The sequence below is a fragment of the Neoarius graeffei genome, chromosome 4, assembly GCF_027579695.1.
Source record: "Neoarius graeffei isolate fNeoGra1 chromosome 4, fNeoGra1.pri, whole genome shotgun sequence".
NCBI lineage: Eukaryota > Metazoa > Chordata > Actinopteri > Siluriformes > Ariidae > Neoarius > Neoarius graeffei.
Window position 1 is genome coordinate 71,345,154 of NC_083572.1, and position 24,883 is coordinate 71,370,036.

At 41.1% G+C, this 24,883-nt stretch overlaps 1 protein-coding gene across 17 annotated transcripts in view; it reads left to right on the top strand.

Moving 5' to 3' along the window:
* Positions 1-24,883, top strand: part of LOC132885199 (sodium- and chloride-dependent GABA transporter 2-like) — a 124,732-nt gene that overhangs the window by 48,940 nt on the left and 50,909 nt on the right. For 16 of the 17 annotated variants that reach the window (XR_009654561.1, XR_009654560.1, XR_009654562.1 and 13 more), the window contains one exon: positions 8,311-8,413. Coding sequence is in view for 12 of the 17 variants with exons in the window: in XM_060919579.1 (XP_060775562.1) it covers positions 8,311-8,413 (103 nt within the window). In the remaining 5 variants the exon portion in view is untranslated. Of the gene's footprint in view, positions 1-8,310; positions 8,414-9,178; positions 9,237-24,883 lie in introns of those variants that run through there. The other variant, XM_060919590.1, reaches the window with a different exon arrangement.

Consider the following 24,883-nt stretch of genomic DNA (forward strand, 5'->3'; position numbering starts at 1 on the left):
GTAGCCATTCTTTATAAAGATCAGATGTGAAATCATGAGCTAATTGGTCGTCAGTGTCTGATATCTGCTGGGTTAATTCTGTAAGACGCTTGGTCTGGGTTTTTTTTTTTGTGAGCTGCATATGAAATAATCTGTCCTCTGAGGTAGACCTTAAGTGAATCCCATATAATAGTATATGACATTCCAGGGGTGCTATTGACCTCTATGTAAAAATCAATTTGGTCAGAAATGAATTTTAGAAATGAACTGTTTGTTAATAAAAGTGGGTCAAGTTGTCATGAGCACTGAGGCATGTGGTTGTTTGGAAATGACATAACTAATTGGACAGGACTGTGATCGGAGATCATTATGGCATGATACTGGCAATTGGTTACAAAAGAGATGGTCCTGTGATCAATCAAATAAAGCTCAATTCTTGAATATGAAGGATGAATTGGTGAGAAAAAAGAAAACTGTCTGGTAGTGGGATTGGAGTGTCTCCAGGGATCAAATAATTTATAGGATTGCATGAATGACAAAATTAGTGCACTTGATTTGGACACATAATTGTTTTGCCTGGGGCTAGATTTGTCTAGCGTTGGCTGTAGTGTACAGTTAAGGCCCTGTCCACATGGCAACGGATTCAGGTGACTCCGATACAATTGCTTATCATTTAGGCCTGGCGTCCACACGGCACCGGCGTTTTGGGTGCCCAAAACGCAATCTTTTTGAGAACGGGTTCCAGAGTGGAAAGATCTGGCAACGTTGCCGTTGTGAAGTCGTCTGGATGAGTAGAACGGATTTGTTTACGATGACATCACAACCACATGACTGTGAGTGCTTCACGCCGGGTAGAAGTGTAACGAACTCGATGCAAGTTGTCAACAAATCCTATAACTTGGTTCATGAAACGCGCTTACAAAATATTTTCACTGTGAATATTTATTGTGTAATGGTGCAAAGTGAGCGAGAGAGAGACTCTGCCCTTAGGGCAGAGTCAATCCCGCCAGCAAAAATAGGGAAAAAAAGGAGCGATCTCACCTCTTCAGATGTGGGTTTAAGTCCTACAATACATTCCTCAAAAAGGGCGTAGAAGAGCAAATTAATCCATCAACGTGTAGCATTCAATTTATTCCGGACCATTAAATACGCCGCCTTCCGCGTAGAATCATACGTCATCCTCGTCGCCATATTGGATAGGTCAAAGCGGAGAATAAAGATTCATGTGCTGCGTTTAACTGTACCAACAGGTTTACCGTCCAAACGAGATCATATGGGATTACCTTTCACAGGTGAGAAACAACAAATTAATCCATCAACGTGTATCATTCAATTTATTCCGGACCATTAAAGACGCCGCCTTCCGCGTAGAATCATACGTCATCCTCGCCGCCATTTTGGATAGGTCAAAGTGGAGAATAAAGATTAGCTGCGTTTAACTGTACCAACAGGTTTGCTGTCCAAACGAGATCACATGGGATTACCTTTCACAGGTGAGACTGGAAAAATACTTTTCATTGTATTTGGTCATTATAATGTAATTTTACAAACAGATTTTCCTGACTTTGTGGCTAATATGAAGTCTCGCGCATAATAGTTTATGCGCATGCGTCCTTACTTCTTCTATTGTTCTGGTGTCTCCAAAGGGACCGTCTTACAGCGCCCCTAGAGGTGTGGCATGTGTATTGCATCGTTTTCAGCAAGCGTTGCGTTGCCATATGGACCTGATATTTTACTGATTGTTGCCCATTTGGACGCGATATATTTTTAAATAACATCTCGTTGCCGTTGTCGTGTGGATGTAGCCTAAATCTCCCCCTAAAATTAGCAAATGTGAATGAAGATCAGGGAGTTTACCAATGAGACAAGAGAATAACTGAGGGTTGTCCCAGTTGGGGCCATAAAGGTTAACTAGCGCGACTAAATTGCCATATAGCTTCCCTGTCACAATGACAAACCGGCCATTGTTATGTGATGCTACACTACTTGGCATGAACGGGACACCTTTCCTAATTAACATTGCTGCCCCCTTGACCTATATCCATAGTTAGAGTGGAATATCTGTTCAATCCAGCCTTTCTTTAGCTTCGTGTGTTCACCAGTCTGAAGGTGGGTCTCTTGAAGATATATAATATCTGAACCCAGTAACTTTAGGTGTGTGAAAACCCTGTTATGCTTAATAGGATGTTGTATCCCTTTAGTATTCCAACTAATGAATCTGATTGAACCTAAGGCTGTGGTGTTAGCCATTGTCTTGATGCGCTGTTAAGATATCATTCCCTAGTCAGTTGGGTAACTTCAGATGAAATACAGGTCCCTACCGTAACAGAAAAGTTTGAACAGAATGTACAAACATGCTCGATTTGTTTTCCAGTAAACAGAACAAACACGCAAAAACAAAATAACTTTGGTTCCCTTTGCTGGCCTGTTCTGAACTCCCAGGTTGCCCTAGCCTTACCTACCTTAAGGCTAGACCCCAATGTAGTCATGGTTTGGCTAACACTTAACTACACACTAGAACCCCCAGAACATGGCTCATGAATCAACTATGGCACATAGGCAGCATTTAAAAAAAGAGAAATTAATAAATTAATAAAAACCATCTCAGTGGGTGCTTAAAGATCAAATATTGTTGCAATCTATTGTTGCGCAACGTTGTACACAGAGACATGCTAATCCCGTTCGTGAAAGAACTTTTAACATAAATGTTAGTCAAAATCAAGCTTCTCAAAATGTTGATTCTCATCTTGCTTTATGGAACGCTTGCTCACTGACTAAAAAAACTACGGCTGTGTGCGATACTGTACTTTCTGAGAATATTGACATCATGCTTATAACAGAATCCTGGCTTAAAGATGATGTCCGTGATTCTCCCATTATAGCAGACATTACGAACAGTTTGACGGATCATCAAGTATTCCAACAGTCAAGGTCCTCAAGGGGTGGTGGCGTATGTGCTATACTGAGAAAAGGTTACTCTGTCAAAAGGAATACTACATCTGTATTTAAATCGTTTGAGCACTTGGATCTATGAGTTGAATCTGGATCTACTCATTTTCGTATTATTGTTGTCTATTGTCCTTCTCCTTCAAGGAAAAATAACTTGTCTGTTTCCCAATTTTTTGACGAGTTCTCGACGTTTCTGGAGACTGTTTCGATCCCTACCCATAATCTTATAATTGCTGGCGACTGCAATTTTCAATTAGATGCTATTTCTAGTAATTTTGATGCTTCTGCTTTCGCTGATCTCCTCTCGTCTTTTGGGCTGATCCAACATGTACAAGATCCTACACATGAACGTGGGCATGAACTCGACTTAATTATTACTAAATCAGTTGGCGGATTGGTCATCAAGCCTAATGTCACCTTTGGTTTACCATCTGATCACGCCTTGATCTCTTGTCGTGTTACCTTGCCTAGACCACGCCCGACTAGAGTTCTGGTGACTCGCCGTAACCTACGTAGCATCAATCTGGATGAATTTAGGGAATCGGTGATCTGTTCGTCTTTGGCTTGTGAACCTTTTGCTGACCTTTCATCACTAACGGAACAATTTGACACTGTTTTATGTGATCTTCTTGAACAGCATGCACCTCAACGTATGCGCTATGTAACATTATGCCCTCATGCTCCTTGGTTCGATGACTCACTAAGGAATGCCAAGCTCATTAAATGTCGTTTGGAGAGAAAATGGCATTTGACTCGTTTGGAAGTAGATCGCCAAATATACCGTGAATACTGTGCAATTTACCAACAGCTACTCAAGAATGCCAAGTCTACCTATCATAAGTTGAAAGATCTTGACCAAAAAGCTTTATTCAGAGAAGTCAACATGCTTGTCCATGGAAGAAAGGCCACGATTCTACCGACTAACATTAAGTCTGATTTGCCAGCTGCTTTTGGTGACCATTTTAAAAGCAAAGTTGACAATCTTCGATCATCCACTACTGACTGTGAACATCTATTTGCTCTTCCTGAAAACACATGACGGAATTTATCTTGCCAGATGCTGATGAAATTCGCTCAATTGTCATGAGATTGCCTTCTAAATCCTGTAGTTTGGATCCTGTGCCTACTGTGTTGTTAAAGGAATGCATTGATGTTTTGCTTCCTATTATAATGTCCATCATCAACAGTTCTCTGGCCTCTGGATTTGTTCCTAGTGTCTTCAAGTCTGCTTTGGTTACTCCCTGCATTAAGAAGCCGAAATTGGACGCTAACGTACTGAAGAACTATAGACCTATCTCCAATCTACGTTTTCTCTCGAAAGTTCTTGAACACGCTGTTCTTCCTCAACTGCTGTCCTATCTACATGAGAATAAACTGTATCCTGAATTTCAATCTGCTTATCGCCCTTGCCATAGTACCAAGACTGCACTACTCCACGTACAAAATGATGATCTTAGAATTCTGGATGAAGGCAATGAGGCATTCCTGATTTTGCTAGACTTTTCAGCTGCATTTGATACGATTGATCATTGTCTACTTCTCCAACGTCTTGAAAAGCGTTTTGGGTTCTCTGGCACTGTTATCTCTTGGTTTCATTCTTAACAACCGAACTCAGTGTGTTAAGATTGATAGTTCCTTATCGCCCAACTATCTACTGGAATCTGGCGTCCCACAGGGTTCTGTTCTTGGACCAGTCCTATTCTGCCTCTACGTTGCACCACTGGAAGACATATTTACATCTCATGGAATATTGCCTATGATGTATGCTGATGATACACAACTGTATTGTGTTATCCAGAAGCATCAGCAAGACTCTGCACAATTTACTCTTGAGAACTGCATACGTGATATCAAGTCCTGGTGTTCTGCCAATAAGCTTGTTTTGAATGATGACAAAACTGAACTTTTGCATATTCACTCAAAGTTTGCCCGGTCACTCTCTACCTTACCTGGAATTGCTGTCGGCGATAAAATTATAGCACCCAAGCCTGAGGCCCACAACCTTGGTGTTCTCTTCGATCATAATCTATCTCTAAAGGGTCAGATTACTAATTGTTGCAAAGCGTCTTTTATGGCTTTGAGTAACATTGCTAAGATTCGACAATATCTGGATCAAGACCAAGCTGAAAAGTTGGTCCATGCCTTTGTCACCTCTAGAGTGGACCACTGTAACAGCCTGTTGTATGGCTTACCTGCTTACGAGATCAACAAGCTTCAACGGGTCCTGAATGCTGCTGCCAGTTGTCGCAAGACCAAAGCCTGATGATAATATCCAAGATACTCTGAGGAGGTTACACTGGCTCCCAGTTCAAGCTCGAATAATCTACATGATCCTGTTACTGACGTATAAAGTACGTAATGGCCTTGCACCTCAATACCTAACTTGTCTCTTGAACGATTACTCTACAACTCGATGTCTGAGGTCCACTACGAAAAATCTTTTGGCTGTTCCGCGCACATACACACAAACTTATGGAGATCGTGCTTTCTCTGTAGTAGCACCGAAGCAGGGAGAGCGTTCCAGAGCTGAGCTTAAAGACTCTCCTTCAATAGATAGTTTTAAATGTAAGTTAAAGATGTTTTTGTTTAAGTGATTAACCACTATGATGATTTTTTTATTAGCTACTAGCATCATTTTATCTTTTTCTTCTTGCCGTAAATAGTTCTTTTTTTTTTTGGGGTGGGGGATAATTCTTTATATTTATCACTTTTTTTTGAGTATTTTTCATGATTTTTACTGTAAAAAGCATTGAGATTTCTATGTAAATGTGTTTTTAAGACATTATTATTATTATTATTATTATTATTATTATGAAGAAAAACAATAAATAAATAAAAATAAGAGCACATGCACACATTCATATGTGCATAGTAGTGTTGTATCGAAAAATTTAATTAGGAGGTAATGCTTCCAGTAGTAGGGGTTATACTCAATTTTGATGAAAACAAAGAACCCTTGGGCATACATGACTCCTGTCCTCCACAAGCATACATACATATACACACATCCAAAAACAGAAGGCTGGCAGAAAATAAAAATTCTAATAATGGTAAAGGACACCCATGACAGCCACTGCGGCAATAAAGTTATCTACAAGAGGAGCCTGAAAATATTTCTAATGTTGGATAGAAGTGAACGTTATCTCAGAAAGGAACTACGAACTGGTTGGTAATATTACTCACTCTGACATTCAGTGTAATGACACTTAAAGGGCATCTACAGGGCTCCATATGAGGAGTTAAGTAGTTACTTATTAGAAGTATTCCTCCGTGCAGGAAAATTCTTATTGATTATAAGTCTGGGCTTCCTCTGGTGTCGTGAAGATCCGCTCCTGGTTATGTGTGATGCGAAGACGGGCTGGATAGATGATCCCAAAGCGGACCCCTTCCAGTCCCCGAAGTTGTTGTCTCATCCTGTTGTATCCTGCTCTGGCTCTGGCCACTCATACTGTGTAGTCTGGGTAGACTGAAATGGTCATCCCATCCACTTTGATCTGTTGTTTTTCCCTGGTGAAGCGAAGAATGTTGGCACAGTCCTGGAAGTAGTGCATGCGAGCCACGATTACACGCAGTCGGTCACTCTGCCTGGGCGCCAGTAGTAGCAAGCGATGAGATCTATCTAGTACCAGCGCCTCCATTAGGCTGAACGCCCTCTGAAGCAGGGTTGACACGGCGACAGTGGAGCTGTCATGGCTCTCCGGTACTCCCACGATTCTGATGTTGGGCAATTCCATGTAAATGTCAACCTCACCATGCAAAAATAAAGCAACATGTAATACATCAAAACCACTCCCAGAGATATCACCTAGGCCTGTATTTTACAGATGTGAATAAGTTGAACCAATTTTCACAAGAATTGTTCCCTTCGCCTTATGTCAGTCTTTCTTATAATGTAAAACCCAAGCTAAAATCAACTTTGATCATGTACAATTCTATTATTGCCACAAGCCACAGAAATGTATGCTAAAATCCACAAAACAGCAAAACAGTAGCCATCCTAAATATTATTTAAGAACTTTAATAGTTTTAGCTGATATTTAGAGAGTTTTTCAAAGGGTTATGGTGGTTAAATTGCTGATTTTCTAAACATATGCCATGTCTATTTCAGACGCGTCACATCCATAACGGAATTTCGTCACATCCATAACGCTGACTTTTCCTTCCGAAACTCTGCATGAAATACAAAATATTTTAAACAAAGATTTTTTAATATTCACCTTGGACCCCTCTATCAAATGGATATCTCCATTTCGACATTAGGTTTACAATTTCACAGAGTTTGATAAAAATGTACAGTCACCCAAGAAAAGTGATACTTTTTCTGTCACATCCATAACGCATCTTTTATTGGCATTTTCTGGCATGCCCTAGATGTACTATGGGAATTGTTCTTGTTCTATCACTTCTCCAGTATGGTACAGCCTTAAAATATGCAACACCTGTTTAAGTACTGGGAGACAATAAAACATGCACTGGGTCATTTGTTGCCATTTTGAGTTCAAGTGTCATGTCCATAACGCTGGAATTGCTCTGTTATTCCTCCTTGACCTCGACTCTAAGTCTTCACATTTACTTTGTAGTAATTCCGACTGAGCCTTGAGGTGTGCCACTTCACACTGCAGTGAAACGATATCATCTGTACATGTTGACAGACTCTTCTCCATCTTGCCAGTGGTATTTTTCAGTGTGGCTAACTCTGTAGCAACCGAGTTCTGATAAGATTGCAGTTCGGACCTTACAATAGTAATGTCGGCTCTGAAACCTTCCATTTCCTTTTCCAGCACTCTTCTAATCTCCGACTTAATTATGTCTCCAATATCTTCACGAAGCAACATAAGCAACTCCTGCCTGAAAGCTTGAGTGGTTAGCGCCATGGTCTTGTCAACTGGGGTTGGCTGATCACTTTGATCCGGGGATGATCCAGGACCGCTAGGCCTCGTGGTCAATGAAGTTGAATTATGGGTTTTTGTAGACTTGCCAGCCATTCTTTTTACGTAAGCAGATATGTAGAAGTATGATAAAATGTAAAAAGTGAAATAAAAGAAGTACGCTTTGTCGAAAGGTGCCTTTTTAAAAAACTTTAAAATGAAAGCTCTGCGGAGCCTGGTTGGATGCGTCTACTCCATAGCTTGCTTGCTAGCACCCCCCCCCCCCCCCCAAATGTAGACATTTTATAAAAGCATTAGTATTGTATTTTAAGTAAATATAAATAGAATATTGCAGTGACATTAGTTTAACATGAAAGTGAATGGTAGCATTTCTTTTTTGCCAATAACTTTAAGACAGTTTCCATAATTGTTGAATAGTTAAGAACTTTTCAAAAAGCATATCTTTTGCCATTTATTCCTTTCACACATTCTGACTGTTGGTTTTGTTCTCCAGGGTGGCTTGTATATTTTCCAGTTGTTTGACTACTATTCCTGCAGTGGGATGACAATTCTCTTATTTGCCATTCTGCAATCAGTGTGCATAGGGTGGGTGTATGGTGAGTATGCCACATAACAATTAGTTTTGAACCCTTTGTGAAAGGAATCCTTATAAAACTATTGTAAAGCATACTTGCCAACTCTGCCGATTTACACGGTTGTCTACTGCTTTTAGTTCTAAAAACTACCGCATGACAAAATAATCAGTGAACACTGTTGGATTCGCTCTTCTGATCTCGCTTCAGCTGTTTTCAGCACAGGAGACACAAGTAGACAGTGTCAAATAGTCATTAAATGAAGTCAAGAGCCAATGGAACTGTGCGATAATGATGTTGAATCTAAATTGTATCGCTCTATTGCACCATTCCACTGGTTCTCGTTATGGTTCTAGCCAATCAGCAATGAGCTCACATGTTATAACAAATTGTGCCAGTATGTGTAAAAACCAAACACCCTTTGGTGATGAACAATGAAAACTCCGAAGGGAGAAAAAAAGATTTGCTATGACAAGAAGTTCAAGGTAACTTGATCGTCAGATCATCCGTGCATCAAAGCATCAAGGCAAGGTGAGAAGCATGCATTTTGTGAAGTATGTCAGTCCGATTTCTCGATCAATTTTCTTCAGATATGGCACTCAGAATGCAGGTGAATGCACCATTTTACACCTTTTTTTCTAAAAAATTTATTCTCTGGGGAGTTGGCAAGTATGGTAAAGATTTCTCCACTACCTATTGCGATTGCTTGGTTTGAACTAAACTTAAGCACAAATAGCACAAATCATGACTAAACATAATATAGCAGCTATACTTGTGTGTTTATTTCAGCTTTGCTGATCTTATGATGCCATGCAGTAAGCCAGAATATAGCAAGATAAAATCAGGTATATGTAAAAAGTAGGGCTGTCAAACGATTAAGATTTTTAATTGCGATTAATCTCATAAAATTATGTAGTTAATCGCGATTAATCGCAAAAAATCTTTAAAGATCTGTTTAAATTGTACTCAAATACATTTCTACATCAGAGCAAACATTTGAATATATGCTCTGATGCTCCATGTAAATTATAAGGCTCATCTTCTCTGATAGACAATATATAGGCCTAATGCACAGATTTGGCATTCGGGTTTTGATATTAGATCTAGGCATGCAGCATATTCTTTCCAATGTAGCCTATCAGACATCTGTTGGGCATACTGTAGGCTATGTGCAAAATACGATTTGGAGAAATAACAGACTATTTTTTTTTCTCAACTGTAATGGCTGCAAGCTACACTTCGAAGAGCAAAGAGGAAGTAGTTTGACTCCTGCAAGTTCATTCAAGTGAAGCAGTAGGCTATTTGGAAATCGCTAGGCTACCTACAATCTACAGGTCGAGAAAAGGGAATGTGCGCATTCCCGATTGTAGCCCATCAGATATCAACACATTTCACCCGGTAAAGTGAAAGTAAACGGAACTCGCACCGCATCGCATATGCAGACTACAATTTAACTGACCATGTTGCGCGTTTGACAAGTTGTAGAGCTACGTTTTACCACAAAGTTAATGTTATAACTAGCTTTATTTTGCATGCTAGTCACCCACGAAAATCTGCACTGTTCCTTACCAAGATGAGCCCAATTCACTGTACCCTCCAATTGAGGTATTTCACTCACGTGACCAAGTCATGTGATGCTGCCATTTTGGACGGCACGGCTCGAATCAGTTTGAATGCAAGGAAGGCGACAAACGAAAAACATAAAAAGGAGCGAGATGCAGAAAACACCTTCACTATCCAGCGACGTAGGGCATTTACAGGGCGAGCAGAGGGAGAGGTATTTGCAAAAATTGAGGTTAGCAGGCTTAGAGAACGACATTTACCTGCTTCCACCAGGATTGTTCACTGACGTACGGAAGTACACGAAGCCCTCGTCTTTACCTGACTTCGGCCCACATGATCTGTATACCTATGTCGTTAAAAACCCATCGCCATACACAGGTATTGATCTGAAAGCGTATACGAGTTTGGATACCTACAAATATTTTGTGTCAGGCTGGGTAACATGCCTACATCAGCGGGTCGTCCCTGGAGCCGGTGGTCGCCATCTGATTACAGCTAAGGTTTGTTCACATTTTCATTTACTTTCGGTCCTCAGGATAAACAAAATGTTATTAAATGCCATTGAAATAACTTCTTAGTCTGTTGAGACATGGCCCGTTATAAATTTGCTGTTACCAGGCAATGACTAAGAACTGTATTATTAGGGTCGGTGTAGTTGTAGCAGTGTATTAGCAACTAGCTGTTAGCACTAGCTAATGTCAACAACATCATAGCTGGTATGTTACTGTAGCAATGTTTACGTTCAGTCATTTGGATGACTGTTAAAACCTTTCAGTCTCAAGTTTTTCCTTTACTGTATTTACTAGTTTACTGAGCCAGCGCGCGCTAGCCGGCCAAGCCGGGAGCCAGCGCGCGCTAGCCGGCCAAGCCGGGAGCCAGCGCGCGCTAGCCGGCCAAGCCGGGAGCCAGCGCGCGCTAGCCGGCCAAGCCGGGAGCCAGCGCGCGCTAGCCGGCCAAGCCGGGAGCCAGCGCGCGCTAGCCGGCCAAGCCGGGAGCCAGCGCGCGCTAGCCGGCCAAGCCGGGAGCCAGCGCGCGCTAGCCGGCCAAGCCGGGAGCCAGCGCGCGCTAGCCGGCCAAGCCGGGAGCCAGCGCGCGCTAGCCGGCCAAGCCGGGAGCCAGCGCGCGCTAGCCGGCCAAGCCGGGAGCCAGCGCGCGCTAGCCGGCCAAGCCGGGAGCCAGCGCGCGCTAGCTCAGTAAACTAGTAAATCCAGTAAAGGAAAAACTTGAGACTGAAAGGTTTTAACAGTCATCCAAATGACTGAACGTAAACATTGCTACAGTAACATACCAGCTACTGTTTTTGACATTAGCTAGCTTGCTGTCCAAAATGGTGGACACCGGGGCGTCACGTGACCCTGTGACGTCAGGTGAAATACCTCAATAACGCCGTCAATTTTTTTTAATCGCGATTAAATTAATTTGCGTTAATGCACTAATAACGCGTTAACTTCAACAGCCCTAGTAAAAAGCATCTCTGGTGTCAATGCTTATTCGAGTTCACCCTAAATTAGTTTTACTCTATTACCATTCTGTCTTCCAGACATATTTGTAGTCTGTTAGTTTAACTAGTTACCAGGTTAACTTTTAAGAGTCACCATGTAACTATATGTTTTTATATTTACTTAAGTAGAAGTGCAGATGCTTGTGTAAAGAAATACTGTGGTAAAAGTACGGATTAAACTTCTTTACTCAAGTAAAAGTACAGAAGTATAGGCTCTGAAATGTACTCAAAGTAAAAATTAAAAAGTAGCCCCTTGAAGGACATTTCTACCGGCTCTTTCTGTGCAAAGCTAACTGAATCTCAGATAATATAATTTATTCTATGCACATTCACTGGATATGAGCAATCACACTCTCTGATTGGCTACTCTACTACTAGGCTATCAGCTCATATACTATGAGTAGAGAAAAACAAAATGGTGGAGCGTGTTGCTGAACCAACCGATGGCAAAGTAACAACTCTACTTGAAAACAAACCCCCAAAATATAAGAAAGCAACAAAATATGGAATGAAAGTATTTGATGTTAAGAACGTATCTTTTTTTTTTTTTTCAAGAGTTGCTATTATAGCATTTCTCACAAATTGCTACTGTCATTTCACTGGTTTGTTTACATTGTAAGCAGACATTATTTTGACGTTTTGTATAAAGTTTTTATTTATTGAATTTGCAAAAAATAAAAATGCTCTGTTTCTCAAAATCCAGTGAATGTGGATATAATAACAGTTACTCCACTCATCATACAACCCTGATTCCAAAAAAGTTGGGACAAAGTACAAATTATAAATAAAAACGGAATGCAGTAATTTACAAATCTCAAAAACTGATATTGTATTCACAATAGAACAGGGACAACATATCAAATGTCAAAAGTGAGACATTTTGAAATTTCATGCCAAATATTGGCTCATTTGAAATTTTATGACAGCAACACATCTCAAAAAAGTTGGGACGGGGCAATAAGAGGCTGGAAAAGTTAAAGGTACAAAAAAGGAACAGCTGGAGGACCAAATTGCAACTCATTAGGTCAATTGGCAATAGGTCATTAACACGACTGGGTATAAAAAGGGCTAGTCTGACTAACGCGACTTCAGAGCTCTGCGAGCAGTTGGTCTGGCAAAGATATTAAGCCCAACCGTTTCCCAAAGGCGTGGTTGACCCGCCTCCCTGAAATGCCTCAGTTTGCTACTGGTCGAAGCCAGAAAAGGCTGTGACGAAGCTTAAACCAATCACATCACTCTTTCCTCTGACGTATGTGACGCGACGGAAACTGCTTGAGTAACAGGAAGAAGATAAATACCTCCAGGGCTGCTCTTTGCTCCGTTTTCAATGAGAACTTCCCGTTGAATGCTTTCAATACAGCATCTACCGCTGTGTCAAAGGCTTGCTGCTGCTCCATGTTCGTAATGTTTCTAGTGAATGAAGCACTTCCGGCATAGATTCTGTAAACAATCTATGGCTTCCAGTCGCAGTTCTACTACATCACTGCCTTGAACACGCCTCTACCCAGGGCCGTTGGAGATGCTCAAAGTTGATTGGCTCCCGATTTTTCGGGAGCTTGGAAGAGCTGGAGATAGCTTGCCTTGCCAGACTAAGCTCGCAACAGGCCCTCGTGTTGCGTCACACTTAGGATGGGTGGGCCCAGGCTAAAAAAGAGCATCTTGGAGTGGCAGCGGCTCTCAGAAGTAAAGATGGGAAGAGGATCACCAATCCCCCTAATTCTGTGCCGACAAATAGTGGAGCAATATCAGAAAGGAGTTTGACAGTGTAAAATTGCAAAGAGTTTGAACATATCATCTACAGTGCATAATATCATCAAAAGATTCAGAGAATCTGGAAGAATCTCTGTGCGTAAGGGTCAAGGCTGGAAAACCATACTGGGTGCCCATGATCTTTGGGCCCTTAGACGGCACTGCGTCACATACAGGCATGCTTTAGTATTGGAAATCACAAAATGGGCTCAGGAATATTTCCAGAGAACATTATGTGAACACAATTCACCGTGCCATCCGCCATTGCCAGCTAAAACTCTATAGTTCAAAGAAGAAGCCGTATCTAAACATCATCCAGAAGCACAGACATCTTCTCTGGGCCAAGGCTCATTTAAAATGGACTGTGGCAAAGTGGAAAACTGTTCTGTGGTCAGACGAATGAAAATTTGAAGTTCTTTATAGAAATCAGGGATGCCGTGTCATTCGGACTAAAGAGGAGAAAGATGACCCAAGTTGTTATCAGCGCTCAGTTCAGAAGCCTGCATCTCTGATGGTATGGGGTTGTATTAGTGCGTGTGGCATGGGCAGCTTACACATCTGAAAAGACATCATCAATGCTGAAAGGTATATCCAGGTTCTAGAGCAACATATGCTCCCATCCAGATGACGTCTCTTTCAGGGAAGACCTTACATTTTCCAACATGACAATGCCAAACCACATACTGCATCAATTACAGCATGGCTGCGTAGAAGGGTCCGGGTACTGAACTGGCCAGCCTGCAGTCCAGATCTTTCACCCATAGAAAACATTTGGCGCATCATAAAACGGAAGATACGACAAAAAAGACCCAAGACAGTTGAGCAACTAGAATCCTACATTAGACAAGAATGGATTAACATTCCTATCCCTAAACTTGAGCAACTTGTCTCCTCAGTCCCCAGACGTTTACAGACTGTTGTAAAGAGAAAAGGGGATGTCTCACAGTGGTAAACATGGCCTTGTCCCAACTTTTTTGAGATGTTGTCATGAAATTTAAAATCACCTAATTTTTCTCTTTAAATGATACATTTTCTCAGTTTAAACATTTGATATGTCATCTATGTTCTATTCTGAATAAAATATGGAATTTTGAAACTTCCACATCATTGCGTTCCGTTTTTATTTACAATTTGTACTTTGTCCCAACTTTTTTGGAATCGGGGTTGTACATGTTTTATAGCCAACTTGGCACTATGCGCCTTGTCGGCTATCAGTTCATGTACAACTCGATTTCATGAAATAACTGTTATAAATTTGTAGGTCAGTATGTGGTTCGGAAGAAGGCAAACCCACCATTTCTTAAATTATTTATTAAATAATACCGTATATATGATGCTCCACTGCAAATATTTTAACTGCCAAGTACTCTGTGACAAATACTCCACTTGCATGTGCAGTCAACTGACTAGCAGCTAGCTATGTACAGCTTGCTGACTGACAACCCAGCTGTATATAATGGTAACTTATATCTATCCCTGTCTTACTAGCTGTTTCTTACATGCTTGTTAATAACTTGTCAGTAGAGTTTGAAGAGCGTACAGTACCAGTCAAAAGTTTGGACGCATCTACTCATTCATAGGTTTTTCTGTATTTTGACTATTTTCTGCATTATAGAACAATACTGAAGACCTCAAAACTATTGAAATAACGTATGGAACATGTATAGACCATATTGCACAGTTGCGCGAAGATGTTTATCTTTGAGTGGTTAATATATTCGCAAGTGAAAATATTTTCAACATGAGAAGATAAACTTAATATCTTCACACCACCATGTAATGTTCTTTATACTATATGGACACATCCACAAAAAAACAAAAGCACAAGTGATTTTTTTTTCTTTTTATTATACAGACACATTCATAAACAAAAAGTACACAAATTTATCAAAACAAATCCTCGATTTCCTCACAAGTGACATGTAGAGAAATATGTCCCGGTTTTGATTCTTCATGCCCTGGGCATAGCTCATATGAAAAATGAGTGGTATATTTCCCAGTAAAATACTCGTGTTCAGATAATGTATGGAATTATTATACATACAGACCATTTTCCATGGAATAAAAACATGTATTCTATTTCCTTCTAGCGGGTTTATTGATGGCATGCAATATTGTGAGCATATCGCTTGTCCTACATGTATTACGCCACTCTACCCAATGGAGAATGAACGTGTTACAGTATTGCACATTGTCAAGACAACACGATGTCACACATCAGAGCGCATGTGAATATCCAATGATAAAACTTTTCTGCTGCGCATGCAGAGAATCATTTCTTTGTCTGCCGGGAAAGAGAGACGACGAGGCTAATCCAGTGCTACTACTAGGATTAGCTATGCTATAATTAAGCAGTAAATAAATCAGCTGAAACCAAAGATGCGTTGAACACCTGAAAGGCTATCAAAAGTTCATTATATATTTTTCATGCATATTTAAAAGAGAGAAACATACCAGTGGACATTGAAAAACTGGAAAAGAGGCATGTCGGAGATGTAAAACTTCCGCACTAGCAAGTGACTGTGACAATTTGTAAACAAACATGGCCGCGAGGCAGGCCTGGAATTTCGTCATTTTAGGGGCAAGGCCACTTGGCCTTTTGTGCTGTCAATTTTTTGAGGGCACGAAGGCCAAAAGCCAGGGCACCAAGGCCATAAAATAAAACAATGATTTTAAGTTCATGTCTATAATGAATTTAATTTAATGACACTTCTGAGGGGGCGGCACGGTGGTGTAGTGGTTAGCGCTGTTGCCTCACAGCAAGAAAGTCCGGGTTCGAGCCCCGTGGCCGGCGAGGGCCTTTCTGTGCAGAGTTTGCATGTTCTCCCTGTGTCCGTGTGGGTTTCCTCCGGGTGCTCCGGTTTCCCCCACAGTCCAAAGACATGCAGGTTAGGTTAACTGGTGACTCTAAATTGACCATGAGTGTGAATGGTTGTCTGTGTCAGTCCTGTGATGACCTGCCGACTTTTCCAGGGTGTACCCCGCCTTTCGCCCATAGTCAGCTGGGATAGGCTCCAGCTTGCCTGCGACCCTGTAGAACAGGATAAAGCGGCTAGAGATAATGAGATGAGACATCTAAACTTACCAATCCATCACTCACTTCAAAAATTGTAAAACTTATTAAACCTATATCCTCCCATAATTTTTGTTCAATTGACACAGAATGTGCAAGAGCATCTTCAGACTGTATTACTATACAGATTTTTGATTAATCAAAATTGAGCCTGGAGTACATCAAAATGTTTGACTGTAAATGGAACATGTACTAGCATGCAGGCTACTGATTAACCCATAAGAGCCCAGACCGATTTCTCAATCAAGGAAAATTCTTGAGGAAATAAAATGAACTAAATAGATGACAAAGAAAACATTTCTGACCTTTTATTTTTTTAAATAGCACTTTCATGTCTCAAGATCTGAAATATTAAATTGCAAATTTGCAGAACACTGCAACACTATTCCACTGTTAACCCGAAAGTTCATTCTATGCAAACAGTTTGAGTAAATACCACTTTTAAAGATTAGTTTTATTGCATTACTTAAACAGTATGAGTATATGAAGAGTATATGAGACAGTCATTGGGTGTACTCATTTCTGTAATTTAAACAAACTTAAACTATCATGTTTTACCTCAGGCCACAGTGCTGCCCTGTTGTGATTGGCTCAAAACTCAAGACAAGTCTGTGCTTGTCCGTTGACGGCTACAGAGGAAGTTGCTCCATCTTCTAATTTACACAGAGCAATTTAAGGTCTTTGCACTTTGCATGCTCCTTGAACAATATGCCTGCATTTTTCTGTTTTTTTTTTTTTATATTTTTTGGGGCTTTTTTCACCTTTATTGGATAGGACAGTGTAGAGACAGGAAATGAGCAGGAGAGAGACGGGGAGGGATCGGGAAATGACCTCGGGTCGGAATCGAACCCAGATCCCCGGATTTATGGTATGGCACCTTATCCATCTCTTGCGATGGTGATCTCATCAAGATGACAGCAGTTACACTTTGGTTAAACAGCAAAAAGAAACATACAATACTAGTAACAAAACAATGCTAACTGCGTAGATTAAAAAAGTGGCTATGAACAGACAACAGCACATATCATGTATCATATTACGGCAGGAACAAGCAGTAGTAACATCCATGACCTTACGCTTAAAGCTCGACAAAGGAAAAACTTGACAGCAAGCTAATTAGCATTTGTTACCGGCTACAGTCGGTACTCTGCACGTTAAAAGTGGGTCAGTGTTGTGACGACATAACGTTACTGTACAAGCAATGCTTATTTAACAATAACAAACTTAAGCCCTATATGTTGAAATTCCTATCTTATTTGTTTGTTAATTTATCACAGTCTTACCTCAGTCAACTTCTTCCCTCCTTCTGTGAAAATTCAACGTCTCAGACGCAGACACAAGTGGGCGGGGGATGCGTTTGATTAAATCTCCTGGTTGGCTGGTGATAGATTGGTGTCATTATAGCACGTTCCAGTTCAGCATAAAATCTTCAGACAGGGTAACCCTAACCCTGTCCTACGTAGTAGGAGAAAAAAAGCATGTAACAATGAATAGCAAATGATTAAACGCCTTCCTTGTCAGTTGCTTTTGTATATTCAGGCATGCCATGTTCTTCAGGTATTCATGAAATTGAAGGTTTGTCATACACTACTATCAGGTGTGATGTGATTTACTCCTGACAATACATTTCCTGCCCCCCCCCCCCCCCCCCTTTTGAGAGGCAGTTTTTTTTCCAGTTGATTTTACACACTGCATAATGTGGTTCTAAACCCTGGGTTCATACTCCTTTGCAGTAGGGTTGTGCCATAAGACATTTATACATCATAATGATATTACTTGCAGGTTAATGCTGAAATTTGATGAACAGGATCACGAAAAAATTGCCTTCTTGGAGATTAAATAGCTGCACAAACAGTTCAATGCTGTGTCACCAATTAATGTACTTCAACCCTTAAGTGCATAGGTATTTCAAATGTTAGTGATCACAAAACAAGTTCATCTCATCTCATCTCATTATCTCTAGCCGCTTTATCCTTCTACAGGGTCGCAGGCAAGCTGGAGCCTATCCCAGCTGACTACGGGCGAAAGGCGGGGTACACCCTGGACAAGTCGCCAGGTCATCACAGGGCTGACACATAGACACAGACAACCATTCACACTCACACCTACGGTCAATTTAGAGTCACCAGTTAACCTAACCTGCATGTCTTTGGACTGTGGGGGAAACCGGAGCACCCGGAGGAAACCCACGCGGACACGGGGAGAACATGCAAACTCCACACAGAAAGGCCCTCGCCGGCCACGGGGCTCGAACCCAGGACCTTCTTGCTGTGAGGCGACAGCGCTAACCACTACACCACCGTGCCGCCACAAAACAAGTTGATCTACAAATCAAGTGTAAAATCATCAAACCATTTTACTCACAAAAAAATGACAAATGTACTTTATTCTATTTAGATCCTCTGCCTGTCATATATCTAATATTTTATAAAGTACAGGTAGTTCAAGTAGTTCATAACTACTTACACACAGATATATTTTATCAAGCACTGGACCAAATCGAACACATTTTTAGCCTCACTCTACAGAATTATGTTTACAATTGGTTGTTATTCTTTCAGTCGCTTGTCTATCAGTGATTTTCACTATTTGGCATTTCAGCATGATGAAAACGATTTTGCAGGGTATGTGGGCCTGGCTCTAAAAAAAAAAACTTTTCAAACCAAAAAAAAAATTTCAAACTTTTTCCAGAGTAAAATAATTCCCAAGGACCTTGTACACAGTGCAAAATTGATATTACAATAGGTGAAATATGTATTTCCATATGATCTATGTATTATTTTATTTGTGCCATTAGAGCTTTTTATTCATTAACTGTTCAATCATTTGAAACACTGTAACTGTATATCATTAACAGCAGTAACTGGTTTTAAAATTGCAGTTAAATTTAGTTATTATTTACACTTGTTTTTAAGTTACTGAATTTTAGATTAACCCCTTTCATTTTGTGTGTCCAGTCATAAGATTATAACTATGATGACAAAAATAATACCAGTTGATCTGACAAGTAATCTTAGCCAGTGTCATGTGATTTTAAAACAGCAAGACAGTCAGGGACCCCTTTGATATATAATCGCAGACCCCTGGGGTCCTCAGACTCCACTTTTACCCCTTTTCCACCAAATCAGTTCCAGGGCTGGTTCGGGGCCAATGCTGGTTGTAGGTGCAATCAGTTAATTATTGAAATTAAGTGATCAATCTCATTAAATCAGTCTCATTAAATTTGAAGGTCAATAATTAAAATGAATCAATCCCATTGAATCGTTTACTTTGACTCATTTGAATTGAATCATACCATAGAACCAGTCTCATTTGAAGTGAATCATTCAGTGAATCATTTAGTGAATCGTTCAATGAATCATTTAGTGAATCGTTCAGTGAATCATACCATTTAATCCTGGTGCTTAATAATAAATTACCAAACAGCTAAATTATGGTATATTTCCAAATTATTATGATCACTTACCATATTACATAACTTATATGCACCTTTTTGAATTCTTTGAGAGATTGGGGACTTCAGATATTGTTCACCAACAAGATGAATACACACAGCTTTGATAATAAATGGATTTATTATAACAAAGATAAAAATGATAATCAATATATACAAATATGATATGGTGTGTGTGTGTGTATGGCCTAGCTTGTTACTAGCTAAAACAAAGGAATGTTATCTAAATAGAACAAAGGATTAGCTCTGTTGCTAATGTGTGCTTGTGTGTGTGGGAAGGACTTGACCATGTGTTTAGCCTCGTGTAGCTAACTACACGTGGTGGAGGCCTAGATTAGCCTTGTGTTGCTAGTGTGTGTTTGTGAAAGGCCCTATGGCCTGAACAAAAAGCTAGCATGTGGATTTCTAGCCGAGGTGTGGTTTATCAGGCCTGCTGAGCACATGGTAGGCCTTGATTAGCTTTGTGTTGCTAAGCAGACAAAGGGAAGCTGTAGCTAACCCACTAGCTCATAACCATATTGAATCCACTGAAATCTTGATGAGATCAAGATGTATAATAATGAAATTAAAATATTAGTAAGAATGAGAGAAGCATGCACAGCCTGTCTATTAAAACAATTGAGATTAAAACAAAAACAGAACAATTCAACACACTGCGTGTTTAACAGTGTAACAGATAAACCTGGGTTTAAATTCACACTATTTCAATAAAGCAAATTCCTAAGACTATCTTAATTATTATGCCCAAATATATCTTACTCAATATCTTGCCTCTAGCAAAGTTCTGAGAAGATGTTCGCCATTGCAGAGCTTTGCTGTTCATGAAGCACGTGAGCCGCTCGTGTAGAAAGCGCGGAGAGCTTCCTGGTCCAGCGGATCACTTGGGTCGTTTCCGTGAAGGCAGAGGATTCTTGGTCCGAACTTCAGCGTTCGTGAGGAAAAGTCTCTGATCAGAATAATATGCACAGCGCTTTAATCAGGAGGAATCTGGTCGCTCCTAATTATAAATTAAAACTGTGTTTGAGCTGCAGTCGTGACGTCACTTCTAATACGAATAAACCGGTTGTAACTCAGGTTGAGTTTAAAGATCGCGCTATTCTGGACTTTTACCTTGGCCAGTGGTTAAGCACAGACGCGCTGGATGGTGAATCTTGCAAGAAGGAAGTGTTTCGGGTTTGAGAGCATCTCTTTTGTGCGTCTAGATTCCTTGGAATCCGGACACGAGAGACAAAGAGCAGAGCTTCCGCCTGGACTTATGCGCGCATGGCGGACTGACGTAGATGATCCCGCCCACGCGTGACGTAGGTCACACGGAAGAGGACTGGGAATTGTAGTTCTTAGAGACAAAATGGCAGCATGATACCTACATTCCCCCTTTTGGTCTCAGGGGAATGACGGAGTCGTAGCACTGAGAGCACCGTATCGTATCATCGCCGTGTCCATAGTCCTTGAGGTAGACTTGTTCTGCACAGTTCATGGTGTCCTGTGAAGACTGTGTAAACTTGAGTTCCAGTAAGACAGTTGGAGACAGAGGCATTTTGGGCATATAATCACTATGGGCATTTTGGGCATATAATCACTATCTAACTAACTAGATCAAAACCACATCAAAAAAATTAAACATTGAACATGAAACATGTAGTGTTCAATTTCTTATGCATAAAAAAACAAGAAAAGAGAAGAAATGAAGGAAGGAAAGAAGTATTAGTGTTTGGGTTGGCAAACCTAATCTTCTAGAAATCTTCTGTGTTTGGTAATAGCAGTGGGTGGTCTGGCCAGAGAGCGTGCGCTACTGCGGCTAAAGCTGTCAGGGACACAGACCATCTTATCTAACTTGGCATAGTGTTCTGTATGGGTTGCCTGGGCAGACCCAGTGGATGTCTTTAGTGGGGGTGCATATCTCTAAGTCTTGTGGATTCACAAAAATGAGGATAGCACTGCCAAGACTATATGCCAGGTGTATTTGCGATGAATACACACTAGTAATAATAGCGGATTTTAGTATTTTATCTACCATGTTATACCGAAGGGTTATTACTTCATTGGGTTGGTGAAGTCTGACCGGGAATGTTAGTGTACGCTTATGGTTGAGTGATACGTACAAGCTAGGTGGACAGGATGGGCCTAGCTGTCGTCCACCCCCTTTTGGAGTGAGGACTGTTCAACAAGGTTTGATTCGATTATCATGGACATCGATATGAAAGCGTTTGATTAGGCCTAGATGTCCTAATGCGATACGCGACGGGGAACGGTTTTGTTTGTGTGAAGTTGACTTAAGTTTATGTCGCAGGGCTTGGTTGGGATTGGGTCGCCTTGTGAGAGCCGTGTGTCTGAGAGATGGTGGTGAAGACTTTAGCGCACATGAGAGGTGCGTTTTGTGTGTTTGCCTTCGCCACCAGGGGGGGCCCTACATCCTGACCCTCGCCTGCTGTTTCAGAGGGATCTCCTCCCCCTTTCACGAGATATACCCGTGGTTCCTGGCCTAGTCATGCCAGCGAATAGCTTTTTGTCATTTTTCTTGGGCTCTTTTGTTTTATCTGTTGAGGGGTCTGACCTCTCCTGTAACAGTTCTTTAATCTCAGCCAACTGGGCTTTTAAAGAGTCCAGCTCTGAGGGGAACTCACCAGGTTGGTCTGAGTCACTGTGTTGGTCGTCTCTACCCTTACGTTTAGAGCTACGGTCGGAACGCTTCTGCCGTTACTGGTCAGAGCGGGGATGACGGTTTTGCTGCCAACCGTTTTGTTCCCTACGACCCTTTTCATGTGATGGGCGATTGCCATAGTCACTGTGGACTCGCCCTCGGTCCCTCCTGGCCTTACCTTGTCGATTTTTTCCACTCACCCTGGTGATGGCTCGGCAAGGGGCGGTTCGGACCGGGATTTCTCCAGGGGGGGTCCCCCTTTTGGAGCTTCGCCTCCTTCTAAGGTTAATGGGGGCCCATCTGCATCCTGGAGCCTAAGGATTCTGGGGTCATCATCGTTTCCGTTGGCGGTTTTGACGATGGTCTCCCAGGTCATTTGGGCTAGTCGCCTAATTTCCCTCATCGAATAGCGACCTCGTCGACACGTCAGTGTGACATTGGTCCGCACGCTTGGGTGGAGGTTATGTAAGAGAGATTTGAAACCTCTATCTTCTTCCAACCCTGGTGCGCTACTACCTTGGAAATAGGCAGTACGTAGCTGTCTGTAATATTCACGAGGTGCCTCAGACCGTTTTTGTTTGATTTGTAATGCACACAATGTCGCGGAGGTTTCGTCCGTGTATGGCGCATATTCTTCCCTCATGTAATTGCGAAGTTTCGAATAACTATCGCGAATGTTTGGGGGTAGTGTCTCTAAAAAGGCATGAACGCTACTACTGGAGGTCTTCCAGATTAGTTTAAGTTTTTCACGTGTTGTGGCGTTCGGCATGTCCATCAGGCATCGATCAATTTCTCGTAAATAGTTATTTACATTAGTTCTTTGATTGTCGGGATCGAATTGTTCGACATCTTTGGCAAGTAGGTCAATTTGCCGTAAGCGAAGGGTTTGGTGCACGTCCTTGTGCGACCTTCTTGGCTCTTCTGAGCACTCACTATCTAAGCTACTCTGGTGTTGTTCCCGTTTCGCACTAGATTCATAGTCTGATTCATCTGAAGATTGATCAGGGGTACTGTAGCACACTGACCTGGGTGTACTAGGGTCCTGGGCTCCGGATGAGCGCAGGATGGCTCCATCTTGGCTAAACGACGGAGTCGAGTAGCGAGTTGATGGAGTTTGGCGGGGTGTCTGGTCCTCGACCAGATCATTTACGGTGTCCGGTTCGGACGCCTCTTCCCGCTCTGAGCTTTGGCGCATTGTTGGGGGTCTTTCCCGCCCCTCGCGCTGCTCTTGGGGGGTCTGCTCCTGGGCAGCCCTCTTAGCAGCCATTTCGGCTTTCTCTAGCCGTTCGGTGCAATCATCAAGGGAGGTCTTCAAGAGCTCACGCTCCCTATGTAAATCATTATTATCGTCTGTCAGCTCGGCGTTGCTGGTAGTCAGCCTTTCAACCTCTCCGCGGAGGCGTCTGATTTCTGAATCAGCATTTTGGAAGTATGATAGGAATAGCTTACCTAGTGCCGCTTGGACATTAAAAGTTGTTCTTTTTGGATCTCTCATATGTTTGTTTGAGTTATCTAAGTTATTTTGGCATTCACTCTCACTTGTGTACTTAATGTTTGCCTTTTTGGAGGCAGAGCAGTGAATGAGGTCTGCGATGACCTCAAGGAGAGACACGTCTTGAGCGTTGTCTTCCATTTTTGAGACACGAGGGGATGCCATTTTACTTAGGCTGGATACTAGATAATTAATCAATGAGTTAATTATTAATTAATCGTTATTAATTAACATTAACTAGGTAATTAATTAATAAGGTTTATTGGTTTGGAAATGCTCTCTTATCCCAAGTTGAATAGGTTATGAGTATTTGTGATATGGTTATCACGCTACTGTTAACCGTTTTAACACGCCTGAGGATATACCTTAGCAGTTGCTGAATTAAACTGATAGTTTATTTGTTGTTGAACAATATTCCAGAAGTCAACAAACCAATCTCCTCGCACGGGGCACCAATTTACTGTGAGTGCAATCAGTTAATTATTGAAATTAAGTGATCAGTCTCATTAAATCAGTCTCATTAAATTTGAAGGTCAATAATTAAAATGAATCAATCCCATTGAATCGTTTACTTTGACTCATTTGAATTGAATCATACCATAGAATCAGTCTCATTTGAAGTGAATCATTCAGTGAATCATTTAGTGAATCGTTCAGTGAATCATACCATTAATCCTGGTGCTTAATAATAAATTACCAAACAGCTAAATTATGGTATATTTCCAAATTATTACGATCACTTACCATATTACATAACTTATATGCACCTTTTTGAATTCTTTGAGAGATTGGGGACTTCAGATATTGTTCACCAACAAGATGAATACACACAGATTTGATAATAAATGGATTTATTATAACAAATATAAAAATGGATAATCAATATATACAAATATGATATGGTGTGTGTGTGTGTGTGTGTGTGTGTGTGTGTGTGTGTATGGCCTAGCTTGTTGCTAGCTAAAACAAAGGAATGCTATCTAAATAGAACAAAGGATTAGCTCTGTTGCTAATGTGTGCT